The 27,305-nt window shown below is 41.3% G+C and overlaps 3 protein-coding genes across 14 annotated transcripts in view; 1 reads left to right on the top strand and 2 right to left on the bottom strand.

The window, feature by feature from the left end:
- Positions 1–533: 533 nt before the first annotated feature.
- cln5 (CLN5 lysosomal BMP synthase) lies at positions 534–4,226 on the top strand. Its single transcript, XM_015003635.2, has 4 exons — positions 534–722; positions 1,687–1,861; positions 2,112–2,337; positions 3,005–4,226. The coding sequence occupies exons 1-4, from the start codon at positions 619–621 to the stop codon at positions 3,490–3,492; spliced, it is 993 nt and encodes a 330-aa protein (XP_014859121.1). The 5' UTR covers positions 534–618; the 3' UTR covers positions 3,493–4,226.
- Positions 4,227–4,917: 691 nt separating this feature from the next.
- fbxl3a (F-box and leucine-rich repeat protein 3a) lies at positions 4,918–15,580 on the bottom strand. Its single transcript, XM_015003624.2, has 5 exons — positions 15,323–15,580; positions 11,834–12,206; positions 11,589–11,711; positions 10,543–10,714; positions 4,918–9,093 (listed from the first exon to the last, which is right to left on the bottom strand). The coding sequence occupies exons 2-5, from the start codon at positions 12,203–12,205 to the stop codon at positions 8,453–8,455; spliced, it is 1,308 nt and encodes a 435-aa protein (XP_014859110.2). The 5' UTR covers position 12,206; positions 15,323–15,580; the 3' UTR covers positions 4,918–8,452.
- A 1,076-nt stretch (positions 15,581–16,656) lies between these two features.
- The window catches only part of mycbp2 (MYC binding protein 2), a 70,236-nt gene continuing 59,587 nt past the window's right edge, over positions 16,657–27,305 (bottom strand). For all 12 annotated transcript variants that reach the window (XM_088010274.1, XM_015003482.2, XM_015003506.2 and 9 more), the window contains 24 exons: positions 26,773–26,930; positions 26,487–26,686; positions 26,254–26,403; positions 26,016–26,176; positions 25,747–25,903; positions 25,441–25,665; positions 24,832–24,897; positions 24,510–24,749; positions 24,323–24,412; positions 24,152–24,232; positions 23,802–24,068; positions 22,321–22,604; positions 22,115–22,211; positions 21,489–21,608; positions 21,298–21,399; positions 21,082–21,210; positions 20,583–20,715; positions 20,326–20,429; positions 19,724–19,912; positions 19,532–19,639; positions 19,175–19,384; positions 18,978–19,085; positions 18,689–18,854; positions 16,657–18,116 (listed from right to left, as the gene is read on the bottom strand). In XM_088010274.1, the coding sequence (XP_087866400.1) occupies positions 18,001–18,116; positions 18,689–18,854; positions 18,978–19,085; positions 19,175–19,384; positions 19,532–19,639; positions 19,724–19,912; positions 20,326–20,429; positions 20,583–20,715; positions 21,082–21,210; positions 21,298–21,399; positions 21,489–21,608; positions 22,115–22,211; positions 22,321–22,604; positions 23,802–24,068; positions 24,152–24,232; positions 24,323–24,412; positions 24,510–24,749; positions 24,832–24,897; positions 25,441–25,665; positions 25,747–25,903; positions 26,016–26,176; positions 26,254–26,403; positions 26,487–26,686; positions 26,773–26,930 (3,661 nt within the window). In that variant the 3' untranslated portion in view covers positions 16,657–18,000. The remainder of the gene's footprint in view (positions 18,117–18,688; positions 18,855–18,977; positions 19,086–19,174; positions 19,385–19,531; positions 19,640–19,723; positions 19,913–20,325; positions 20,430–20,582; positions 20,716–21,081; positions 21,211–21,297; positions 21,400–21,488; positions 21,609–22,114; positions 22,212–22,320; positions 22,605–23,801; positions 24,069–24,151; positions 24,233–24,322; positions 24,413–24,509; positions 24,750–24,831; positions 24,898–25,440; positions 25,666–25,746; positions 25,904–26,015; positions 26,177–26,253; positions 26,404–26,486; positions 26,687–26,772; positions 26,931–27,305) is intronic.

The following is a 27,305-nucleotide window of genomic DNA, read 5'->3' as shown; positions in this document are numbered from 1 at the left end:
GTTTTTACTTCTAAAGCTTCAATCTTTAAATCAGCCCTCCAGGGGATTTGGGATTTTTTTTTTTCTTTTGCGTTCCCTCGCAAAACTTTTGCGCTTTGGTGCAAAAAACTGATTGAAAATCGATTTATTTGCTGCATGTTTATGTCTGTTAAGGCTAAGATGGAAAGGCACTGAAAGCATCCCTTTAAACCATTCAGACTACGAACACAATAGAGACACAATCAGATGACTTATTACCCGGCGATAATAACTCAATAGTCCATGGAAAACCCTTATAAGCTTGTATTAAAGCAGAGAGTACGGCGGCCACCGTAAGAAAGGCTTACAGTATCAGTTATGCCGCATGAACTGATCAGTAGATTATTGCGAGAGAACGCAAAAGAAAAAAAAATCCCCATGTCCCCTGGACGGCTCCGTACTGTACAGCTACTTTAGGAAATCCTAAATAATCAATGAAGTTTATTTTCTTTTCCGGTTTTAGTGACGTCGTGCGATTACGTCGCATCAACAAACCCACGTGACTCCGCGAAGAAGGAAGTCAGCTTAGAGAGGAAGAATCATGTGAAAACAATCGCCGTAACTTTCCCCTTATTTTAGGTTTATCTATCCGGCTGCGACATGTCCCGCTGGGAGGTCTGCGTGTGCTTGAAGCTGCTCCTTTCCCTTCATGTTGTTGCTCAGTTGCGGGCTGACGGAAGACAGCAGTGGCCTGTTCCCTATAGGTATGCAGTCAGCTCATCATATGACTGATTAGAGAAGTGCGACTTTATGTTGCATTCGCTTAAATTTGATGTAGCTGCGCCAAAACTGCCGAAGCTGGGCTGTGTCACAAATGTAACTTTTGGTGAAAGCTTTCTTTTAGTTCATCCACATTGATTTTAATCATCTAAAGAACTTGAGTGAAACTAATGTCTGCTTGAATTGCCATTAATAGATTAAAGTGTATAATTTTCAGCAAATAAAATCAGAAAACTTTTGCATCAGTAATATTTAGTGTCGTACAGTTAAAAAAAAAAGTTTACTCCCCAATACACAATTGGAGCAGAGGTCATTTCCCAGGACGGCAACACTAAACAGACACCTAGAGCATAGTGGGAAGGTTTAGGTCATGTGCTATTATGACCTAGTCAAAGTCCGCACCTACGTACAACTTAAAAATGCATGTTCTCCATCCAGTTTGAGAGAACTTGGGTTAATTTCCAAAAGAGAATTAGCAAAAACTTTCATCTCTAGATGTGCAAACCTTTTAGAGACATAACCCAAAAAGACTTTAATGAAAGGAGGTTTCACAAAGTGAAAGATTTTTAATAGTTTAAGAAGCTGAAATATTTGTATATTTTTCCTCTTTATTCCACTTTGTTTTGGTTTATCACACAAAAATACCAATTCTACAAATGTAATTTTGTGGTCTTATTGTGTCAAAGCACAACAAGCAAGCAAAAAATTTGAATTGTTAATTTAGAGCTGACTTTTTTTTATTTATAAATTTCGAGATAAATTACAGAAGCAGGTCTAATATTGTGACATTGTTGGCCCCTGAAAGTGTGTAAAAAAATGTCATTTCATTTGAAGTTTGCTTATTATTTTTGGTACCTTTTGGTATCAGCTTTATTTAGGTCGCTGTTGAATGGTTCCAAAGTGACGTGATTTTGACTCCCCGTCCCTCATTCCTTCTGTTCTCATCAGGCGCTTTGACCAGCGACCCCCTGCGGACTCGTACTGCGAAGCTCTCTACCCGTTCTGCCCCACCGGAGACCGCGACGGACGCTTTCCCTCCATACGAGACAGCGACGTCGTCTCTGTCTACCGGCTGCAGACGCCTGTGTGGGAGTTCAAATACGGAGATGTACTGGGGAAGTTTGTAAGTACATCAGTCTTTTTGATGTTTCTATTTCAGATATTTCTCTCTGCAGCTTCAGTTGATGTAACGTCTGAATTGGTACGAAAGAACTCTGTATTTCACTCACGTGCTTTCGAAATAATCCGAAATAGCAGCATTGTGGAAGCTGAGGTGCAGCTGTGTTTGACAGTATTAATAGAAATGCAGCTGCACAGTTCCCCCCCCCCCCTTGTCTTCTCAAGCCAGAGTTCCCATGTTTTTTGTCTTGCAGCACATCATGCACGATGCCATCGGCTTCAGCAGCCTGGAGACCGGAGCCAACTACACCATGGAGTGGTACGAGCTTTTCCAGCTGGGCAACTGCACGTTCCCTCACCTCCGGCCGGAGATGTTCGCCCCCTTCTGGTGCAACCAGGGAGCTGCCTGCTTCTTCGAAGGCATCGATGACCTGCACTGGTCGCAGAACGGGACCCTGGAGAAAATAGGAGAAGTAACAGGTGATATTTTCCGACTTTGTTAGTGGAAACACCTGTTGGCAATCTGCGTTTGTGACTGTCCCGAGGCTGCAGCTGCACCTCCCATCGCCCAGGAATAAATGCAGTTCTTAGAAAAAAACAAATAGGTTACAGACAGATCTCTGGTTTTGCTTTTCGATCGATCGTAAACGTGTCAAACGAGTATCAAATTTTATGTCGTATCAAATAAAACTTGAGCAAACCTGTGTTATATTGGTGGTTAATGTTTCACTTTAGCACCAAATGCTTAGAAATCAGAGATGTCAATGACTTTGTTTATGATTTGTTTTCAAATTCCTTTTAGATCAGGGTATGATACACTGCTGTTTGACACCCGTTAGTCTACTTCGTGTTAGAAGAGTTGAATAGAAAATGTGGTAAATCACCAAAAATTAATTTATGTGGGGCATGTATATATTCACATGTAGATTTTAAACGCCTTTTCTGAGAACAGAGTTTTGCATTTACTCAAGTTATCTTTGTCTGATATTAAAATTTGGTTGATAATCTACAGTAAAAAAAACGTAAAAGCAGAAGAAATCTCTACAGCGTTACGCAGTCTTTCACATCGCTGTAATGTCGATGAACATAATAGAGTGTACAGGTAAGTGCTATTATCAGCACCTAAAACCTACTTTTTGTCCTGCAGGGAGTCAGTTCAACGCGATGGCCCGGTGGGTGCAGGACGACAACGAGACCGGGATCTACTACGAGACGTGGACCGTTCGCTCCGACCCCGGTCCGAACGCAACGGTGTGGTTCGAGTCGTACGACTGCTCCCAGTTCGTCCATCGCACGTACAGGAAGCTGACCGAGCTGGGAGCCAAGCTGTCCAGCCGCTCGCAGACCAACTACACCAAGATCTATCTGTACAGCGGAGAGCCCAGCTACCTGGGCAACGACAGCGCCATATTCGGGCAGCCGGCGCTGAAAAACCTCGCGATGGACATCCGCCAGTTCTACCACACGTTCAGGCCGCATCAGTCAATCTTCGACCTCGCTTTCAGCCTGCTGGAGGCTTACAAGGAGGTTGTGCTGGACAAGAGCTTCTACCTGTACTACAACTTTGAGTACTGGCACCTGCCAATGAAACATCCATACGTGCAGATTACGTATGAAGAGGTGCCGTTGCCTTAACAACCAGCCTGTACACATGAAATTGTTTTTATTTCTGGTTTTTTAAGTTTAAAATTCATGACTAGTCCTGCCAGCACTTGCTAACCTTCATGCTGAGTTGGTTGTTTTGTTTTAACACATTAACAATTTCCCTTCTCTGCAGGAAGCACACTGGTCTGATTTCACCTTTTAAAATGTTTGTTGTGGGTGGATGATCCTTATCTGACCACTAGGTGGAGACATTGTTTAAACAAAACCTGATCTAACTGGTCTGCTGTATTTATGGAGATAAATATAGCAGACAGATAAAAAAAAAATGTTAAAAGATCTGATTTAAATGAAAATGACCTGATTTACATCTGATGTACCAGGCATACCTGATAAAAAAATGTGAAGTCGTTAAAAGAAATCTACTTCAAAGATTTATTCCAACCAACATTTGCAAGTATCTTTTGCAAATAGCATCATTGCTATCGGCATCCATAACACTTTCACATATTTGTTTTTCTAAATAACTTTTTATGTTGATCAAATTGTCTAGAAAGTTTTAATTTATAATTCAGATACAAAATATGAAACGACTCAGAAGCTCCTTTTCCCTCTGCGTTGTGTCTCAAAATGAGAAAGAGGAACATTTTCTACAGGGACTGCAGTTAAGCATTGATCTAATACCAATAAATATCATTCAGATGTTCGGATATTTAACTAACTTTCGTCTTTGATGTAAATGAACCAAAATTAAAGGTTGAACTTTTTCTTTTTCTGTGGCTTCATTCTACTCACTAGGGTTTTGGGTGTGTTGCACATATTTTCTAGGGATGACAGTGATGGTGGAGGGCATTAGATTGAGTCAGTGAGTTAACTTGACGTAACGGCATAACGGAAGTCTTTCAATCCTGCCTGTTGTGGCTTCTGCTTTAAAATTATTGCTTAGCTGAATCATTTCCTTTGGAGACCACAGTTGGTCTCTGAAGATTTATTTCATCACACTATCAGCACACTGAGTACAAAGACTTTTTTTTTCTACAGTCTGTGAAAAGATGCCTTATTGACTTTTTAAACTGATTCATAAAAAAAATGTTTACAACTGTGGCTGACAACTTGCACTCTTTGTCCAGCGGCCCTTTTGGCTATGCAATGCGACGCTGTGCAACAGCAAAAGAGGAAGTCCATATCGGCTGAGGTCATCAGATGGGCGGTCTGCTATTTTTGCCCAATTCACACCTATGATTTGATTTTGCATCAATCCATAACATGAAATGGAAATAAATTATTCTGACATATGGTAAAATGACAAAATAAAATATTTTAGTGTATGCATAATAAATTCACAAGTGATTAGTATTTTGTCTTTGGTTAAAGTCACTGTTGGAAATGTCTAAATATTTTTGTAAGGTTTGTTTGGTGCAGCAGTGAAGCAGGTGAACAGATACAAGGTGCAACAAGTACATTCACAACTGTTTATTTCTGAAGATCACAAGTCCCAAATAATACCTTTAAATTAAAGACAAGTGACCAGTAAAGCAAAGTTGTGGGTTTTTTTTCCATAATCACTTGCAGCAATATTAATAATAATAAACATAAAAAAACAGCATTAACAACAGTTTAGTTTTCCTAAACTTTAGAGTATTCTCTAAACAAAACAGAGATCAAAACATTTTCTGACAGTCGGTACTTAAAAATGCAAGATAAATAATTTTCCCTCAAAAAGAGTCACCCGTTCAGCTGAATATTCAGATGAAGGCGACGGTAAAAATCGAATGCGCTGGTTTCTTTAACTGAAGCGAAATCACAGCACTAAATCCAAAAAAATAATCAGGTGATATGTTACCGTATCGATGACATGAACACAGACGGCACAGCTACCCAGTTCGGTGAGACTTGATACCAAAAGAGTCTAATAATGACTTGAAATGTCTCCATTTTAGTCTACGTGTTGCCAAAAGCATTCGTTTGTGTCCCCTCACTCACACAAGATCAAATTCTCAGGGTTTAATATGATGCAAGACGACTTTTGAAAGCAACAGCTTCAACTCTTCTAGGAACGCTTTCCAGGTCAAGAAGAAGAGAAATCCTATAGAGGCTCTAACACTCTTCCAGAAGCACATTTGTGAAGTCAGACACTGATGTTGGACGTGTAAATTTGACTCAATTTTCACTGAGGCATCCAATCAGGCTGAAATCGGGATTTTGTCTGTTCCGCGCCAAATATCACCACTCATCCAGTGGTTTATGAATCTGGTGCAAAAATAAACGGGTGCCGAGTTTGGAGGAGTAAACAAATACTTTTGGCAATATAGTGGATTTCCTTTTTTTTTGTTTTGTTTAAAAAAAAAAAAAATCATATTAACAAGATCAAGTGACCACAGCAGAAGGGAGAGACCATCACTCAATTCCTTACATTTTTTTAAAGACTTAAGTATTGTAAAAACAGTCATCGTGAACTTGAGGACCACCTGTCTGCAACAATACCACGATGACAACGACCAGAAATACTAAACATAAACAATGATCTTGTTGCTGATCTGCATTCAATACCAACTCACAAATTAAGTTCAGCGTAATAATTAACAACAAAGCGTAACTTCTCGAGGGTCTAGCATCCGAAAAAAAAAAAAAAAAAAAAGGCAACTACTTCAGCTTAATTCGGACTGCGGTATTACAAAAGACAAAGAGCTGCTGGTTGAGCAAACGTTGAACCCCGACAGGGTGAAATAAAGAAATGGTTACATTTCTATTCAAAATAATCAAACACACAGCGTTTTATATACAAGTGAATTTGACTTCCTTCTTAAAGGAAAAAAAAAATACGTTTCACTCATCTGACTTGCCACGTCTCTTCTGACTGTAGAGGATGAACGCGTGAGACGGCAGCAGACGTATTTGCAAAGAATAATTCTGCTGCTCCTGTTTGATGCTATTAAAAGAAAACATTAGTAATAGGAGGGTGACTGGTATACAAGACTGACAGGATGTAGAGCTTTACCGGGCAAATTGCAGAAGATAAAAACTGAAACCTGAGACAAAAAAAGAAAAAAGGGTTGAGCTCTGCGTTCCCAATGTGCATTTAGCGCCAACAGCTGCAGACTATTATATTGCTGATTCCAAAGCAAACTGAGCGGAAAGAGCGGAGGCACACCGACGTGCACCGACACTTCTGGACGCAATCGGGACTTACACAATGCGGTGGCTTGTAAAAGCATTCGTACAACTTCGGCCTTTTCACACTGTCAAGACTGTAAGCATCATCTTTTGCAAATAAAAATCCGAGATGTGTGGCGTCTGCTTCTACCGTTACTCCAACGCCCCTAAATAAAACCAATAACCTTTACACGTCGCCTGATTATTAAGCAGAATCCACCTTTGTGCAATGCAGGTGCGGTTTTTAAATATCGACTCAGGGAGGCGGGATACAAATGCGCGCCACACTGTTCAGATTTCAGAGTTTTAAAACAAAGAAGCTTGTATATTTTAACCTGCGAATTTAAACGTTACTTTGTGTTGTTCTGTCTCAACAAAACTTAATGTGACAAAATGTGGAAAAGCTCAAGGGGTACGCGCTTCTTTCGCAAGGCACTGTAAATTGATTGCTTCTCTTCTTTCGTTATAGCCTTATTATTTTATTATGCTGTCTCTGGGTGCTGATTGATCAGAGCTTCGGTTCGATACAAAAATGCATTATTTGGCCGCGAAGACTCGGTTCGGCCCAGCTGTCATTTGGTTTCCATGTAAGGTGCGTAGAAAAAAAAAAAAATCTCTCACTGTACAAAAAAAAAAACCTTCTTTCACCAACGCAAGAAAAAAAATAGTGTCTCAAATATACAAAGTGTGTGATGCACAAAAAGAAATACAATTCAGGTACATTACTGAACACTGTACACCTTCACATCACAAATATCTACCGTTATTTACACGTTGCATTCTGCCAACGTCGGACATCTGCAAAGAGACATTTTGTGATTCATGAAGTGCAAAAAAAAAAAAAGAAAAAAAAAAAGCTCCCCGTTTCTGTTAAAAGAGTTAAAAAAAACTCCTTCGGCATCGTCTGAAAGAACAAAAATCCCCATCTGTTGCTTTCTTTGCATTTCCAGTAATTCAGAAACCTCAAATGCTGTTTTGTTTTCAGAGTGCAGGGCGTCTAAACAGAGCGTAGTATGTAGGCCGAGTGGTAGTGTAACGACATGCAGCGATGCAACTAACCGGATTTCCTGCAAAAACGTTTGACGTGTTAAAACACACCTGAGCCTGTGCTTGCAGACGCACACGGACTGACATCTTTCCTGATCTACAAAGTGGAAAAATGTCCACATCAGGGCTGCAGCTAACGACTGATTTTGTAATCGATTAATCGGATAAAAAATACGCACATGCTGCTGATTTATCATTTAACCCCTAATGTGTTTTTTTTATATATATAAAATATTAGAAATACATTATAAGATACAAATAGACAAATAATTAAATTCATTTTTAATTAAGAAAATAAACATTTTATTGCCTAAAATACGATACCGTAGCATTCCTTTTGTAAATCTGAACTGAGTGAAGCTAAAACTATACCACTTGAGGAGTTTTGGCTAAAACATATCTACAGAATTATTATTATTTTTTTTATTTTAAATGCAAAATATTTGGCTTAATTAACCACTCTGAATAGGTTGGCCTTTTTCAGAACCTGTGTACTACAGTTAATCGATCACTATATCAGAGGACAATTATTTCAATAAACGATTAATCATGATTAATCGTTTCAGCCCTAGTCCATTTAACTCGGCTTGTTGTCGCTGCTCTTCCAGCCGCTCTGAGTTTCACTCCAGAGTTGATTTCAGGCTCTCAGACGGAATCACATGACATCCCCGTTTTTTTTTTTTTTTTTGTTTGTTTTTTTTTTTACTCCAGACGCTCAGAGAAGTTTTGCTCGTCAAGTTGGCACCTGGCAGTTCACTACAGCGGAGCGGCTTTTCAGGTCAAAGCGGCCCCCCTACCAAGTCGGCATCATGTCCGGGAACCAGACCCGGCCCAGATGTTTGGACACCTCCCAGTGAATCTCGTCCAGGGAGTACTTGTGATCCGGGATCAGCACCTCCTCCATGATGGACAGCTGGGACAGCCTCCTGCCGCACATTTTCACAAACTCCACGAACGCGCTGCAGGACACCTCACACTCCCCCAGGCCGATGGCGGACAGCTGCGTGCAGTGCTTGGCGATGCGGATCAGCTCCTCGTCGAGCGGCCGCAGCCCGTTGGCGCACACGACCAGCTCCACCAGGCGGGGGCAGTGGAGGCCCACACGGCCCAGGACCTCCTTGCTGACAGAGCGGCCGAAGTAGAGGTGCGTGACGGGGATCTCGTCGTTGAAGAAGGGGCCGAACTCGTCCTCGTAGAGGAAGAAGTACATGACCAGGTTGAACTTGGGCGAATGGCGCACCATGGCGTCCCAGCTGCTCTTCTTGATGGTGTGGAAGTGCTGGCCCGGGTTCTCGCTCACCACGTCGATGCGCAGGTGCTCCAGGTGGACGTGCTTCTCCGAAGAGAGCGCCAGCAGGAGCTCGTCGCTGAGGAGGTGGTAGTTGAGCGCCAGCTCTCTCAGTCCGTGACACTGGTCCGCCACACACAGGATCCCTGCAAGCACAGACGGGGGATTCTTTTATTTTTAATCCCGCCGATTGTTCTGGCCCGGTTTTTAATTTCGCGTCGAGAACAAAACGGCTCACTGTGTTCGGCAGGAAAGCTGTGGGTTGAATCAACAGAGCATCGAAAACCCTTCCAGGAAAATGTATGTCACAGCAAGAAACCACAGAACGGGTCCCTTCATAATTACCGCCACACAGTATGAAGTCGCATTAAGAGAAGAAAAGTGCAGCTTCAAAAACACCAAATGAAAAGCAGCACTGTGAATAAAAACGACAAATATGGCCGATGGACGTTTAAGGCCTGATTTGAAGTTAAATTGTTGGGAACAATGAACACCCACATACAAAATACGAAACGAGCCAAAATCATTAGAACGCCGCTTACTCAAAGCTTCAAAGGTCGGGTACATTTAAATGTTTCTGTCACGTTACAACCGCAAACTTCAATGTTTTTTTTTTTTTTTTTTTATTGGGATTTTATGCTTCAGACTAATTTTATGTTGTTGTTTTTTTCACAAATACAAATATCATTTGTTTCAATATCATTAATTCAATACTTTTTTGAAATAAGATTTTTACCCATTTTTTGGTTGTAAAACAGCTCCAGCTCTGTCAGAGTGGCTCAAGACTTTCTGTTAACATCAAACATTCAAAGACTCCCTGCAGACTTATCAGTAGGTCTTCGGTCTGGACTTTGACTGGACCGCTCTAACTCATAACTACGCTTTGATCCAAAGCCCTTGCACTGGAGCTCTCTGCGTTTTGGGTTGTTGTCCGGACGGAAGATTTGCCTCCACCCACTGCTGCCCTATAATTAGCACCATCCCTTTTCCCAACTGTAGAAAGACCATCATGAAAGCATAACGAAGCCAACGCCGTGATTCACCACGGGGAGGATGTTTCTGGGAGGATTTTCAGTGTTGGGTTTAATTTCAGCAAAGAAAACTGGCAAATAAAGTTTAACTGTGTTTCCGTTTCCACATGTTTGCCAAGTCCCTGACCTACCTGTTTGCTAACTGGACTTATTATGGCTTTCTTCTTGCAATGCCACTTTTTTTAATAAAGGCCAGATTTGTGGAATGTGTGACTAACAGGCGTGCCAGTCCTCTATAAAGTTTACTCACAGTTTCTTTGAGGCCCTTCGCATTCCAGCCGTATTTACGATGGGAATAAATTATACGACGGTAGTCTCTGTTTACTAACCAGGTGACTCGAGAGGAAACTGGCTGCACTAGATAAAGGAACCAGAAAGAAAGCTCTAATTTTCAGATTTTTATTTGTAAAACAAAATCAGAAAACTCTAATCATTTCCTTAACACGTTTCAACTCTACACTACACTACTTTGTGCTTTTCTCTCGTATATAATCCCAATAAAATACCTGGAAGTTAGTGGCTGTGATGTGAACATAAAAAAACAACAATATAATGAGAAAGTACCTGCAGGTGACACATGGGGGCAGCTGCTCATCTTCAGCAGCTTCAGCGTGTCACTGTTGTTGGCCACCAACACCTTCAGCGACGGATCGTCCACCGGCGTGTCGTCGATCTTCAGCGACGACAGCGACTTGGAGTTGACGAACAACACCGTCAGCGCCGAGATGAAGTGAGACTGAGGAAGTAAAAACGCGGTCAGTCCTCTGGATTTTTCCCTCAAACTTAATGTAGTAAGCTTTTTCTTAACTTCACAGATTTCAATAATTCAGCTCTAAAGAAGTAACACCGATGAGGCTCCATTACTGCTGAAGCAGCTGGATTCGTTTTCATACGCTATGCAAAGAGCACCGATTACAGCGTGAACGTTAATAGCTACTCGTGACGACAGGAAAAAGTGACACAATCCGTCTTTAGAAACACGACTGTGCCGGTGAAAGTGTTTCACAGCCAACATCAGTAAAAGTTTTACAGATCAATTCCAGTGCAGCACAGAAAAAAAAAAAACAGGTCAATGACAAAGCTGTGTCAAAAAGTAGAAAACAGATTAATCAAAAGGTAACATTAAAAAACAATAACAAACAAAATCAAAAAGAAAAACAAAACTCCAAGTTAAAAATGTATAGAAGACAATGACTCAAATAAAAAAAATCTAATTTAACATTGACTTAGACCTTACAAAAGGGTGAAGTTCATATTTTATTTAAAAATAAAAAAAAATAAATAAAAAAAATGTGAATTTCTTTGTGTCCATTCAGTCAGCATTAAGGGATTGTTCGAGGGTTCAGAAAGAGATCACTCTGCACAGAGGAGAACTAAGTAAACCACTAAATGTTTTTGAGGCCAAATAACAAAATGCTGACCTTGTTTATGTGTGACACAGACGCTACTTTCTAATCTTATCTGTGGGTGGGAAGACTGAAAACACTATCTCGTCAGCAAGTGAGTAAGAGAATTAAATGGGTCAAAGGTTCAAGATAAATTGGCCGAAAGCTTAATCTTTTCCTTGGCTAATACGGGGAAAGGAAATTCTTGTTAAGTGTTGATTGTACCTTTGGAACCTCCATGAAACTGGGCCTGGCAGTAGAGATGAGCCCCAAGGTCTTCAGGGAGCAATTCACCAGCTGTGACAGAATGTCACATGCTGCCTCTGCAGACTCTGTGCTACTGTCCACCTGATGAGAACAAACAAAGACTGGCTATCATTACGGGAGGACAAAAACTACTTTTTTTTTTTACGTCAACATTTAGCAGGAGCAATAAAACCAGAGGGCCTGAGCCGGGATTGGATTTTTACCTTGAAGCTGACGTACTGGAGGTGGTTGGAGTGCCTCTTGATGATCTGCTTGATGAGGTCCGGGTGCGTGGCTTTCAGGTACGAGCTCGCTGGCTGATTGAGCTCGAACTCGAAGCATCTCCACAGCTCGGGCATGTGGAAGGCTTCGTTCCAGCCGCGGCACACCTGCGAGGCGTAGGCCCGGTCCAGCAGCGGGAGGTACTGGAAGATGTGCAGCAGGATTTCCTGAGGCAGCAGCGACCAGTCGCACAGCGGAGACTCACCGGCTGCCACGGCCTCCGACTCCTCGCTCGTCTCCGTACGGAGCTTTTTGCAGGCCTCTGGCGGGCTTTCACCGCTGCTTGCTTCCTCTCCTCCTTTGATCCGTTTCATCCTGAAACATGAACATGTGCCGTTTAAGTCCACTGTATAAGCTCTGAAATTTTCTCTCAGAAAAAAAATAAATATAAATATATATAAGCGGCAGGAGGTTATTTGCTTAATGGTAGATGTTTGACATTTCTGGATGCTGACAATAAGTAATAAAGTAATAAGTAATGACCCAGTAATAAAACAATATTACTGGGTCATTAGAGTTCTCTTAATTTTTTTTTTAAAGATTTTTTTCTGGCTCTAAGAAACTAAGTTATCCTCACAACAAATTTGAGTTTTACTGTCACTGAAAATTTGCCGTTTTTCAATATAGATTCCCTTAAACTTTTTATTATATTCTTTTCAAGTCAACTTATTAAGCTTTTTTCTTTCTCAGGCTTCATACGTGTAAAGCACCAACCTAATACCAGTGTCCTTATAATGACTAAACCACTGTTTTATTTGCGTTTGCAATAAATTTCATGAGTCATCAGTTTTGGAACAGGATTGTTTTTCTTTTCTTTATTAGTCTAAGAGTTTGGTGGATGATCCTTTAATATTAAGCTGTAACGCCCTCAACCAGTCATCAAATCATCTGCTGAGAATAGATTTTGTGTTAGTTTAAAAAGTCACATGTTTTCTTTGGCTCCTTTCTAATTTTGTATTCGGCAGCAATAAATCAAACTTTGTTTACATTTTCGACACATATCGATTAGAGCAATTTAACTCAGCTAAAATCGGTTACCGGTTTGTAGATTAACATTCTCCGGAACATAATAAAACCGAACTAGAAAATTCCTGAAGAAATTTAACCGGGACATGCCAAAGTGTGCCCATCGGTTGGAAACCAGCATTCTGATGCTAAAAATAATCATCAATGCTAAGCTTAGCTAAATTGTAGTCAACCTGTGGAGAGGCAGAAGCATGTTTACTAAGCTGTACTTATACCATTCATTATGTTAAAATCAATGCATCAGCTAAAATTAGCCAAAATGCTAAAGTTAGCTTAAATGCTGGCAGTAGCATGTGGAGCAACACAACCATGTTTTAATTTTACTTGCTCCATTCAGTATACTAAACATCGCTAATAAGCAAGAAAATTAGCTAATAGCTAACTTTAGGGAAAAGGCTAATGCTAATGCAGTGCCTTGCTGCATTTGCATTAGTGGTTTGTTTAAACCAGTCACATAAAGCCCAAAAGAGCAATTACCTGATGTAAAAATTGTCAAATTTTAAAATTTTCAGTAAGCTTCATTTTAAATGGCCACACTAATCCAATGTGTAACAGTGGTTTGGTTAATCCAGCTGTATAATGTCTAAAACAGCAAGTACTTCTAAATGCCAGTTCAGCCCTCCCCTGTAATAATTGAGTGTTCCACCATGTTCTGACATTCTGCTCTGCCCTCTGTATTAAAGTGTTCCGCCATGTTTAGAACTACAGAGACCGAGTTTTTGTAGTCCAAACCAGCAGCTCTGCCTTTCTCTGTATTCTGTTGCTATAGTGATTAAGCCTCTGCTAACTGTCATGTGTGTGTGTGAGACAGAAGAGGTGGAGAAGGATTTCTATCTTTATGAGACACCCAGTCAATTTTGATGAAAAAAGCAGTCCGAACAACTGCTTCCCGTTCAGGATCCGTAAGGCCGATCCAAAAACCATTTTAACTGGGTGTTCGCCATAGTTGGAACTACAGAGATGGCCATGTGTTTGTAGTCCAAATCAGCAGCTGTGGCCTGTGTTCTGTTGCTATGGTAATTAATCCTCTCTGCCAACTGTCAGCTGTGAGAGAGACACACAGGGGGAGACATAATTCCATCGGTTTGATCCAGCCAACAACTCCTTCCCGTTCAGGAAGCGTGATACGTATTCGAAAACCGTTTGAAGCATATGAGAGGGGCTATTTGTCTTCTCCGATAGTCCCACGATTCACATCTCTACCTCACTCACAGTAATAACAGCGATGAGAGAAAAATGGTGTGCGCTGAGCTCTGAAATTTTTCAGAAATGTATGGAAAACACTTGATGAGAGCGCCAGATTACCCTGTCCCATGACTTTGCTCTAAAGCCCCTTGAAAGAAAAAAGTAAGCCCTAGGGAAATATCGAAAACATTTTACAGGAGCAGCCATGCGTATCAATGTCATGACTGACTTTGATACAGATAGAGCGATACCTGTAGGCGTGGCGGCGATTTAAAAGTTATTTTGGGGTTTTTCTCACTCTAGCAGAGCGGCAGTTGGTTTCAGTTACACTCTAATTTTATGAAAAATCGAAAACTTTGGGTCGCTTGGAGACAAGTTGTGGACAAACCGTAATTGGTATTGACGTACCGTTTTCACTTTAGAAGAGATCACGGACGTATCTACAAACTGAAATTTGAATGGCATTTCTACGTCAATTTATGACGACACAGAAATTCCTCAAAAATAGTGTTTCTTAAGGTTTTTATTCCTCGCTCCATTGACTTTAATGGGATTTTTGGGCCTCATTTTTCGCAAATTACGTCGCCATGGTAACTCCGAATCCCAGTAAAAGTACTAGCTCCCTTCTCGAGATCGAGCCGCACGTTTTGATACCACTTTTGTGGGGGTGAAAAAAAGCGGTACGAGCCGCATTAACGGTGACGGAATAAAAATAAATAAAGAAACGTTCTATTAGGTGTAGAACAATAGGTGCCTGCCATGTATTACGTGAAGGCTCTTCCCTATGTGATGCTAATGGCATGCCCCAATGATAAACAGAGGGAAGATGCTAGCATTTTTCTGACTGCCACAACGTGACCATGACAATGTGACGTCACGTTTTCGGCAGAAAACGTGAGAAACGTGACAAAGATTATAAATATGACACTGCAGATAACACATGAAAAACGCTAGCTTTAGGTTTGAATTTGTATCACACGAAGACAAAACTTGTCATGTAAAATTGTCTAAAGCGTTTTCCTGTAACTCGCAACAGCGTCAATGAATGTAACTGTTAGCTAACTTTACATTAGCTTGTTTTAAATTCACTCCAACAGTTTTTCACTAAAAGATAGCTACACGCACCTTCCTGTAACGCACTGTACGCGTCGCGAATAACACTTTTGTCGATAAGGAGATATTTACTCGTTAAGCTCCAGCTCAGCCGAGCATCATCCTACCTTGTTGTTTACACACACCGCTAGCTCAGTAGCTGGACGAAGGAAAATCCGAAAGTTGACTTCACTCTTCAACCCGGGCCCACGAAGGAAAAACTCAGCCGCAACAGCCAGATAACTCGCATCGGAACCCAATTACCGAGCACACTGACGACAGAAAATAAGAAACAGCCACCTCCGCTGGACTGACCTAATTCCCCCTCCTAACCCTGAAATGGCGAAGTGTTTTGACAGCGGCGGTGCTCCACGGGAAACGTAATGCGAAATGGCTGTTGGTGAAGATCGTGCATACTCGCGAGATTATTCACTCTGCTGCAAAAACCTACTTTCTCTCCACAAAACACTCGCCTACAGATACATAAATAAGCGAACATCAAAACTGTGCGACCCTTTGTTATTATTAGACAAATTCTCTTTCAGGTAAATTACAGCCTCCCTGTTAGTCATTTTTAACTAGAAAAACACGATATTAAGTCATATCTATGAAAAACAGTAATTTTGACTTTCAATCACAATGTTGAGAAACATGAGTTTGAAAGTAAATTTTGATTGTAAAACGTTATTTTGACGGGCAAATTAATATTCATGGAATCAAACAGTGATTTTGATTCTGAGATCAAAACTCACTAATTTGAATATCAGGATGAAATTCAAACACAACTTTGACCGTCAAGGTCATAATTGTGTAATTCAGCATCTGTTGAGAGATTTTGTTCTAATTGTAGCTCTCAATGTCGCAATAATCAGTTAATAGTTAAAATGAGATTGTCACTTAGAAAGTCTAAATAACCATTTTAAATTCCACAATTATGACCTTAAATCTCCAAATAACGACATCTCTCGTCATTTTTTGTGTCAAGTGATAAACTGCACCATAGTTATGAACATAGTTTAAGCGAATTTAAAAAAAAACAGTAAACCACGTAGAGTACTAAAAATGCTCCCAGAGTGATGCATCTTTCGCTCATGTTTGAGTTCTTCTGTTTGCATTTAATGTACTTTATCTGCACATTCTGTATGGCTTCTGCAAATACATTTGAGTTGTATTTAAAAATACTGAATGAATTTCAGTAACATTTTGCAAAAAATAAAAAATAAAAATAACAATGTTCCTTTTTCTTCAAAAGAACAGGGAAGATTGTAATGAAATTCCAAAGTTTCAAAAGGCTACCTACACATTTTGCTGTGAAAATCCATACTTTACTTTCCACTTGTGTTTTTTATTTTTTTATTGTGAGTGCAGATGTTGGTGAAAGAAGGAAATAGACCACTGGATTGCATATTTAATGTCCAGCAGAAATCGTATTTTGGCTTACTAATGAAAAACTGATGACACATTGTATAATTTGTGAAACAGAGAATCTGGTTTATTACCATTCAACTCCATCCACCACAGATATTACAGAGCAGATTCACAAGTAATAAGCTTCTTATTTAACAGCAGCTGCTTCTTATGTTTCTTTATTCTTTTTTATCCCCCACACTCTTGCTTCTTTGACCCCCAAATCTCTTTGCCACATACTAGGAAAACGCATACAGGTGCACAATTGTATTTGGTGTAAAGACTGGACCCTTGAATCCTTCAGCTGTAACCACTCCTATCAAGACTTTTTTTTTTTTTTTTTTTTTTAATTCTTGTATTTATGTTGGATTTTGATGCTTTTTTATTTATCTGAGCTGAAAACAACATTTACATCCACCATCTTTCACTGCAAGTGCCAGACTCTCTTTTCCAGACAGTAATCAAAGAGAACCGACACTAAGAAGAGGGAGGGCGAGGACTGGGGGGCGGGGGGCGCGGAGGGGGTTACGACTGTATAAAAATGTACAGTGGTTTTTATTTGACATACATTCCATAGATGAAACAGCTGCAAAATAGGAGGCACACCCAGTATTGCACTTCATTAAAAGTTCTGGCTCAAAACAAAACCCAGAATACCAAACAACTGAAGAGAGCAACTTCGGAATACAGCTACTTTGAATAGTTTCGCTATATACAAGATTAGATAAATCGTACACTATTTCCATCCCGAAAGCGATATTCTTAACAGTCTTAACAACCAACTCACCTTTTTGTCGTCTGTCAACTCATGATGCACTTGACAGAGGGGAATACTATACAAGATTACGAAAAAAAATGTTTACATACAACAATATTTTAAATTTATAGTAAGGAAGCTGGAAATATGGCCCCTTCTTTTTTTCGTTTTTTTTTTCCTTCCCCTCTTTTTAAACTCACGCTCATCCTCAGTTGCGTTTAAGCAAATTTATTTGATCTTCAATGTTACATCGTTACAGTTCAGTGATTGGGAGGTGTGCAACGTCTATAGAAGCCGAGGGATTACAACGGCTGCATGCAAACACGTCACAGGTTATTTTCTTATTTTTTTTCCATTCTTCTTTTAAAATAACAAAAAACAAAACCAAAAAAAAAAAACAACTTTTTTTTATTATTAAGCTTGCTCTGAATCCAAAGGAGCAACAGCTTGCATTTGCAGCAGAACCTGGATCCTGATGTTGGTGAAGGAGCAGACCTGACAACTCGGCGTAGAACGGAAACCTGGTCTGCGGTCCAGAAGACTCAAAGCCAGAGCCGAGCTTCATCGCCGAGTCTCAGCAGGGGCGGCGGCGGCTATAAAAATCACAGTAGACCGACTGGTTTTCAGCGAGTCTCTTAAAGTTTAGAAGGTGTGGGCGTTCCTGCACACTCCACAGCCCAGAGCAAATTCTTCGCCCGTCGGAGGGTGGACCACATGCAGGGGGCACTCTGTGCCTTCCAGCTGCTTGCCTTTGGGCCCTGCAACACAGAGATAGCAATTAAACCTTTTATCAATTTCTCTGGAGGCATCACAATAAAAACAGCACGTAGGTATTTTATTATGTTACAACCACAAACATGAATGGATACTTTTCTCACAGCAAAACTCAAGCACTTCTCAAACATTTTCAAGCTAAGTTTTCAACACCACACTTTGGAGATAAAAACAATAAAAATAGACTAAAAATGTTCAATTCATTATTACATTATATATTTGTGATCGTATTCTACGTTTTACAGCAGGGATAAAAAAGGTAAACTAAAACTAATTCTCCCTTCACAGAGGGCTTTAAAGAGGAAATGTTTTACGCTAAAGCACAAACGTTTCATGGAGGGCAATTAAAAGTCTAACCAAAATGGCAGATCAGAAAAATCTAACAAACATTCACATTTGTTTGTGTAAATATAATACTTTTTAGGCAACCAAAAGAAAAACACATTCACCACTATTTAAAGGCTTCAGTTGACACTATCAGCTAAAATAAGACTCCTGAAACTTTGAGGATAAGGTAACATCATGTTATTGTTTTCGAGAGACACCATCCAGTCACCTGCAGGACAACGAGGGAGCTCCTCCTTGGGGACGCTGGTCATCCTCTGGAAGTCGTCGTGGCAGGCGTTACAGAAGTGTGTGGTTCCAAAGCAGAAGAAGACGGCCACGGAGCAGCAGTAGCGGCATTTATACTCCAGGAAATCTGTGCCGTGTTTGGAGCACATCTGATGAACGCACAAGGTAGAGAACATTAGGCGGATTTCTGGCAAAACGCAGAAATTTTGGAAACCATTTCGAGATCTTCCATCTAGCGTAGCTGGGATTCTTTACGGGCGTCATTCACTCACCTGGGCCCTGGAGACGTCCGAGCATGCTCCACAGATCAGTTCGCTGGGGTCGTAGTCATCACCTTGTCCTGCTTCTGCATCACAGCGAGCCTCTCCTCCAAAATACGCCTACAAGAAGGGACACTGTTGATTTTTTCCCCTCAATCCACGTAAAACAATTTGAGCCAAAAATCGGATCAACGGAAGCCATTTGTGACCTTTTTGCACTTGTAGCAGACGTAGTACGCATATCTGTTCATGGCGAAGCCTGCGGGGTCGTTGTGGAAGCGCGCTCCTGGCGTAGTTATCGCCTCGCTCTTGTGAAGCCCCTCGTACTCCAGTCTCATCAGAGCTTTTCTCCTCACGTCCTCATACAGCTCCTTAATGGGGTCGAGGAGGTCTTTGATCACAGAGTGATTGATTTTGTTCTGCAGAGGACAAAAAAAAAAAAAAAAAAAAAAAACAGGATAAAACTTCATGAAATTCTTTTTAAATACACTACATAGAGTCTGAATATCGCCATGTCTAGAGATGGTAACATTTTTAGCAAGCTAATCTCAAATATTGCGCGATACCTTGCAAATTGGACACAGCATGAACCCAAACGTGATGCGTGGCCCGAGCCAGCGGTTTTCAAGAACCCGTCGAGTGCACTGAAGGTGAAACACGTGAGTGCAGTCCAGCTGGAAGCAGAACCGGCAGTTTAACGTTAAGGCGAGCTAATTTATAAATTTAAAATAAAAAAAAGAAGCTAAACTCAAAGCCACCTGTACTGCAGGAGCTGCCGAGAGCGCCTCTGTAAAGCAGATCATGCACATGTCGTCTGCGTCCTGTTTCAGGCAGCCGGTGTTCTTATCGCAGCCATGCAGACACGGCAGGCAGGTCTCCTCGTTCTTGACGCCCCCACAGGGGTGACCGCAGGGATGAGTCTTACTGCAGGCCAGCTTTGCGTACTCCTGAGAGAGTCGACAGGCAAGGAGGTGGTGACGTTTATGAAGCACAGTACGATACACAAAAGTATTTAGTGGCTTTTGGATGTACCTGGATTAATAAATGTGTTAGAAATAGTTTATTGTGGAGAGGGAGACGCTAATCCTCCACCAACAGCACATTTGTAGAAACATTTTCTATAGGCTCCATTAAGCAAAACTATATTATGTAGTCAGTAAAATATATTGTTGATCATCTATAAATCTGTGTTTATTAAAAAATTATTAAAATTATTTTTCTCGCTAAAATATGCGGGGTTTGAACTATTATTGCTTTAAAGGGTCAAAGTACAACAATGTGTTTTTGTATACGGTATTAAAATAAACTATATGGATAGTTTGTTTGCTGTGGATGATTGAGCTTAGTGGATCCTCCACACCTGACAGTCTGGGTCTGAGCAGACGCTCCCCACTGCAGACAGTTCGGTTCCATTTCTTGTGCCACAGAACCTGCAGGCGTCTGAGCTGCTGGATGCTGGTTTGCCTGCAAAAATATTAAACATGTGAGCGGAAAGAAGACGTAAGCCTGGGAAGGCAAAGACTGAGAAATTAAATATATTTTTTATCTTATAATTTTATTGGATTTCTGACATGAGAATGTTAGCAATTCCCGTTGTCATGCTCTATCCTAAGTTACCCGTGTGCTCTCTGAACTCCACCATGGCCTTCATCGTCTTTGAATCAGCGAGAGCCATGAGCCAGAAGAGCTTGGTCCTCCCACAACCTTCATGGAGGTCGACCTTTATGGCCTCCTCCTCCTCCTTAAACACCTGAAGAGCAGAAGAACACAAAGCTGAAACCAATGAACTAACAAAAATGGCCACCCAGATAGAAATCAGCTGGTAAGTGGAACTGAGTTAGAGAAATTAACCACATGTAAGTACTATGGACCTGTACTTTGCCATCAGTGAGAAGTTTAAAATTACAGCTTAATTAATTAAATTATTACAGCTTACAGCAGAAGGATTTGATAAATCTGCTTTGAAAGTCGTTTTTATTTCTTATAAAGTTCTTAAAGAGAAATCTTAAGGGCCAAAACTGGAACCACAAGATTCCACCAGAGATCATAATTTGTGCTTCTTAACCTTAGCAGTGACAAAAACTTACTGATATTAAAGCAAACTTCGGACACAAACCTGTCTCTGGTGGGAGCGAGTGCGTCGGTGAAGATGGAGGAAGCGGTCGCAGTCGGTGCAGAGGTTGCCGCATATGTTACACAGGATGATAGCTGCCGTCTCGCCGTCATCGTGATTGTCACACATGGGCTGTGGGTGGGGAGAGAAGGGCATAAATTATTACCCTTCCATTTAGCCTCGCACGCTTCACTTTTCACACCCACTTATAAATCTCACCATCTGCTTCTGCTGTCCGTCTTTCCCCATCCAGCGACCAGAAGAGAGGCGGTCTACGTGATCCTGGTCAAGAACGCACAGCGACGCCAAGGCGAGCCACAGCTAAAGGAGGAGGAGATGAAATACTTACAGCGCCGTCGATAAGCGACATCTGTAATCACCGATTTGTGCTTCTGAATTGCTTCCTTTACCCTTGTTGTTGCTATGCAGCGAACAGGAGAGCGATGCTCCTCCTCCATTTTAGTCAACGCTATGATGGTCTCGGCAATTGCGTTCTTGGTCACTCTGGACCAGGCGTCCGACAGGTGGCCCTGCAAACAACGCGTTACTTTAATCTGTGTAGGTCAATTATTTCAGCAATCGGTTATCCTATTGATTAATTGAATACAAAATTGGCACAATCTGTAGATTTTTGACTTAGCCACTTAAAGCTTATTTTATACAAAATTAGAAAGATATTAAAATATGCAAATAAAATAATTCAGTTCCTTTTTTACATAAGAAAATAAACATTTTATTGCCTACAGCGCAATAACATTCATTTAGTGTACGCTTGATCGTTTGTAGCAAAGGATGCATCTGAAGCTAAAACGTACTTCTAACATGTGACAAGTTAAGCAGAAAGGATTGAGCTTATCGATTCAGTGTAGAGCTTATCTGTTTTCCATTTTTATGGATTAACCAACTAATAATTGGACAGCAAAAGGTTCTTCACAAAAGACTTTATTACATAATTTGAACCAAGTTAAGCTCAAGCTATGCTATGAAAGGACTTCTGGTTTGAAAATGTTAAATGTTAAAAAAGTTAAACACTCACCGCCGCCATATCTTTGACCAGCTTTATGATGATCTCAGCTATCTGTGGAGGCGTGGAGCCTTTCATCCACCAGTGGCTCTCACCTCTGCGAATGTAGCTGCGTACAAAAAAAAAAAAAAAAAAAAAAAAAAGAGAACGAAAACGTAAAACAAACTGACGTCAACAAAACCCCCGTCTCTGGAATCTTCCACAAAACTCCAGCTCACCTGGAGTTGAAGATCATCGGTAGAGTGACGGTCGTGACGCCCTTCCCCGCGACGGTGCCGCCCGTCCCGGCGATGGTGGTGCCTTTGGCTTTCAGCTGCACAGTGAGGGCCTTCGCGATGCAGCCCAGGAACATGTCAAGGATGCACAGCTTGTTCCAGTCGCCTTTCTCCGTGGAGTGGATAATGTCGCTGATGTCTGCCGGGGGAAGAGCCTTAACCCCGATGATGCTGGCGAGGCGGACCGGCGTCACCTCCGGCAGGACACGTCGAAGCAAAGATGTCACCTAAGAAGACAAAGGTCATGAGGTAAATGTTAATAAACTCTATTATACAGGTAATATTTTAATCCTATGAACAGTTTGTTTGATCCATCAACCATAAAGTCTTAAAATCTAGTGTCAGCTCCACAATATGGATGGGCGATAAATTGATTTTATACAGCTGTAAAACAAAGTTGATATGAGATGAGAATGAAGTTTTAATATTGATTTTTTTTTCTCATAAAAATTCAACACGGATTAAACGAGGAATGTTGAGCAATCTTATGAAGTTTTACTTTGATATTAGTTTAACAGATAAAGAAATATTTTTTTAACACATCAGCATAAAATTATTATTGGTAGCAGGACTTTGTCATGCTAGATCTCAATAACTCAAAGCTTTTTCTCATTAAAACGACTTCTAGCAAAATTGACTTTTTTCTGATAATATGACTATATTCTCATTATTAAACAGTTAGCAATAATTTTGTAGCTTGGCCCCAACACTCTGTTGTGCAAAGGGATGATTGATGTAAAAGTCATTTTTTGAAAATATTCTCTGTTATTTGTAATTTCTTTTTGTTTTTTTTTTAAAGAGGAAAAATAAATAAATGTATTAAAATCAGATCTTGTGTGAAAAAAAAGTGAGCTTTTTAAGCCATATCATCCTACTGAGCATACATCTTTATTACAAGAGTGTGAACTAATCAATTTCTCAAGCATACAATGAGAAATTGGGCTAAGAGGGTTGGCTTAGCAGACTTTTTTTTTTATTTTTTGCACAGGTCGATTGAAGTTTTATAACATTTTATATACAAATTTTATTCTAATCTGAATGCACATATTTGTCCAGGCCTTATTTAGGACCATTTCACCAATTTCACTTCTTCAAGCAAACCTTACAGGAACATTCTGTATCTAAATGTGTGGAATAAACAGAAGGGGGTATGTATAACTCAGTGAATAAGAGACAGAATAACAGGTTAGAATGAGTGTTTGCCATGATTCAACCTTTATATTACTACCCAGCACACAGAGCTACACGTGTTTCAAACAAACACTTCTCCGTTATGTATGCTGCAGTTCCCCTCACCACCAGCTGGTGGAGACATTTCCATAAAGAAATCCCAATGAAGAAGCACATGCAGTTTTCAGGCAATATGTAAGCTACCTCGAAACACAAATTTGCATGTCGGACAGTGTGTTCACATTCACGCCCACCTGTCTCTGCACCCTCGGAGAAGCGGTGTGCAGGAGAGAAAACAGGTCCTGCATGAGGGTGAGCTGTTGCGCCAGATACTGGCGGCCCACGTTGGAGCCGCTCAGAGCCAGAACCATGGAGAGGAGCTCGAAGCAGTAGGCGTCGGATGAGGCGTCGTCGTCGCTGGGCTGGGAGTTGGCGTTCTCCTTGCTGGAGATGGCGTGTTCCCACTCCTCCCTCACACGTGTGGCTTCCATGCGGATCGCCTGAACGATATGTGCGCACACCTGGAAGCAAAAGGCAGCGGTTACATTGGACTGTGGACGCTTTACAGATCCGGTGGTTACTTTTGAATGGTTTTGACGTTTACTTGTTTCTGCAGGTTGGTTAGTTTGCTCCTGCTGAAGATTATTCCCACCATGTGCTCCTTAAGATCCGCATCAGATGGTACCTGTTTGCAGAAAACAAAAAAAAGATCTAAATAATCAGGAAGGAACGCATCAGTTGGGAGGAAGCTACACAGAACTGGATTTCTACAGACCTTATCCTCTCCTTCCGGAGACGAGAGCAGATTTTTCTCCTCCTGCTCTGGCGTCGGCTCTGCGTCTCCACAGATTAGTTTGCCAAAAACCTAAATGCAAACCAAAGAATTATACTCGCGGTTTCAGTTGAATGTATTATCTGCTGATATAACCGCATGACGGAGACAGCGCGCCAGATTGACAGACCTGTGAGGTGATGAGGCGGAAAACTCGGAGTGTCTCGGCTTCACAGTTTTTCTGCTGAGCCATGCTGGCTGAGATTTGTCCAAGGATCTTGATGCTCTCGCCCTCCTTCCAGCCAAGAACCTTCACCTGGCGAACCCTCAGGGTGTTTTCGGGGCCTTTTAACTCCACCTTGATCACATGATAATCGCCTCCAGGGAGTTCACTCGTCACCCAGCCCATGTGACGCGAGTCAAGGTCGACCTGTAATTTAATGCCATCTATTTTATGCCCGAAATCGGTTTTTAAATCATTTCTCACGTTACGTCACTGAAATGGCACGTACCTGCTTGATTCTGCAGAGATCCTCTATGGCTTTTCCGCAGAGAAACGTTACTGACGTGACTTTGTTCTGTTTGCACAAAATACAAAATATAAATACCCTGAAATCCATAATACGACATATTTTCAGTAACTTAATTCTCAATTATGCCAAGACATTAAGTGGAATATATTACAAGCCAAATTATTAACACTAAGCTAGTGTTATTTTACCAGTTGTTTTCTTAAAGCTCAATATAAACAGTAGCATCAAAAAAAAAAAAAAAAAACAGGGGATGGCTTGTCTGACTCCTCTTTTTAGTGGATTAAAAAATAAATTTAAAAATCAGCAAACTCCTTATTGTACTGAAGCTGCTGCTCATTATTAAAAACATATGCTTGAAATTGAAACAACCATCTTTTTGTCTCTAAAACGAGAGAATCAAGCACGTGTTACTGGTTTTCAATAAAAATGTCTCAACTTGTACAGATCAACTCCAGCTGACTTTAAGAGTGGATCCCAAATTTTCCAATCACTGCCATATGTTGCAATTCCAACGGATCTTATTTTTGAATCAAACAACACACCAGTGTCCTTTAAAACTCTACAGCCTGGTTTGGTGTTGCTCCTTACCCCGATGTCTCTGGAGTTGTCCACATGGACAGAAACTTTGGTGGCGTTTATGCCTTTCACGCAGCTGAACGTGATGCTTTTGGTCTTGTTCTTGTCCTCGTCTCCAGACTCCCAGAAGGTCTCCGTGGAGCCATCAGTCAGGCTGCCAATCATGGCGGGGCGGCTGGAAGTTTTAATGTCTACTACACTGGTTAGGTCCTTCAAGCAGGTTACCAGGCAGAGATCCTGTAAAAACACACATTTTCTCCTGGTTTAACGCACAGCAGATGAGCAGTAATAAGAGCCAGAACTGGTCTGCGTTCTTGCCTGGCTCATAGCTTCATAACCCGATTGGACGCTGATGTTGAAGCTCTCCTCGCTGTCCCCGTCGTCCGACTTGGACAGGATGTTGTTGATGTGATGGAAAACGTTGCTTTGATGGAGGAACTGGTGGTCGGACTGCTTGAACTTGAGACTCCAGCACCTAAAGCGACGAGACGCAAACAGCAAAGCTTAATGTTTGCCTGTCTGAAATCAGAAGACAATCTGGCAAGTTATTTCCATGACAGTGGCATTCTGGAAGCAGAGATTTTTACCTCAGTGCCATCTGCTGTAGTGCACTGCCACTAGGAAGTGACATCATGAGGTCAGAGATTGTCTGGAGAAGGCGGTGGAAAGTGTGGGGGAGCGGATGGGCTGCCTCCCCGGCGATGACTATGTCCGACAGAGGGTGTTCACAAACCCCGAGGTCTCTCTCCTATGTAACCGTGGAGATGATTCATGATTAGGAAAAGTGACAAATAAAAAGATCATGTAACTGTAAGCCACTCTTGCCTGTTCTAAATTTTCCTTGTTCCCCTTATTCTCCTCGTCTTCCTCATCCTCTGGCTCACAGGGTGAGGGAGTGAGAGATGCTACAAAATGCCAGAGGATGTCGTGCAGAGAAGTCGTCTGGATCACGTTGCACAGCAGCCAGTTGAATGCCTGACGAGAACATAAAAAATAAAAAAAATTGATCACAACGTCGGACATCGAAAAGCAAAATTTCGCAGCCACAACATCCGTACCTCCATGGCAAACACCCTGCAGGCAGACTTTCTCAGAGCGTGCTTCATGGCCACCTCCAGGCCTTCAAGGTCATGGTGTTGGATAACGAAAGCCAGAACAGGCCACTGGAAATTCCTCTCCCCTTTATTAAGTGAGCCATGAGCCGAGATGAGGCGGGACAGCTCAGGAGACGGGTGGCGCAGCAGGGAGGAGCCCACTTCTATGTGGAAAACGGAGCGGTTTATGCAGAAATAATAATGTCACGACTCACTCCAAGCGACGCAAATCACTTTCGCATTGATCTACCTGCATCGCCGCTATGAACTCTCCGTCTGGGCACGGCTTTGACTCGGGCTGGAGAGGGCGAGTGTTGTTTGTCGTACTCTGATGCCACAACGGAGTAAGACCTCTGAAAAACGGTGCGCTTTGCAGTGTCACTGTCTGTGATCGGACTGGTTTCAAGGCTAAAAGGAAATCAAGACAAACGGAGCAAAACTCTGGGTTAGAATATCCCAAAAGAGAACAATTTAAGCTTGTTCTGTTCAGGCATGTTATTGGCTGAAGTGGTAGACAATATGGACGTCAAGAGATGTTTAACCAATTCAGTGTCGTGAAAAACTATTTATGCCCACTGAACTTTTCCAATGTTACAACTACAAACTTCTGTGCATATAATATTGTGAAATTCTCACAATATTAAAGATCAATTGTGAGTCAATTGCAAATTTTCTGCAAAAACTGTTAAAAACATGGGGTTTTACGTGGCTGCTAACTCACCGCCTGCAGGTGGCAGTATTTCTTACTTCTATTACACTTTTACCTCAGCCTTACTGTAATAG

Source organism: Poecilia mexicana, unplaced genomic scaffold (genome assembly GCF_051168715.1).
Source record: "Poecilia mexicana isolate PSO_F unplaced genomic scaffold, ASM5116871v1 scaffold_2, whole genome shotgun sequence".
Lineage (NCBI taxonomy): Eukaryota > Metazoa > Chordata > Actinopteri > Cyprinodontiformes > Poeciliidae > Poecilia > Poecilia mexicana.
Note: the sequence above shows the minus strand (reverse complement) of the source record. Positions and strands in the feature narration are given on the sequence as shown.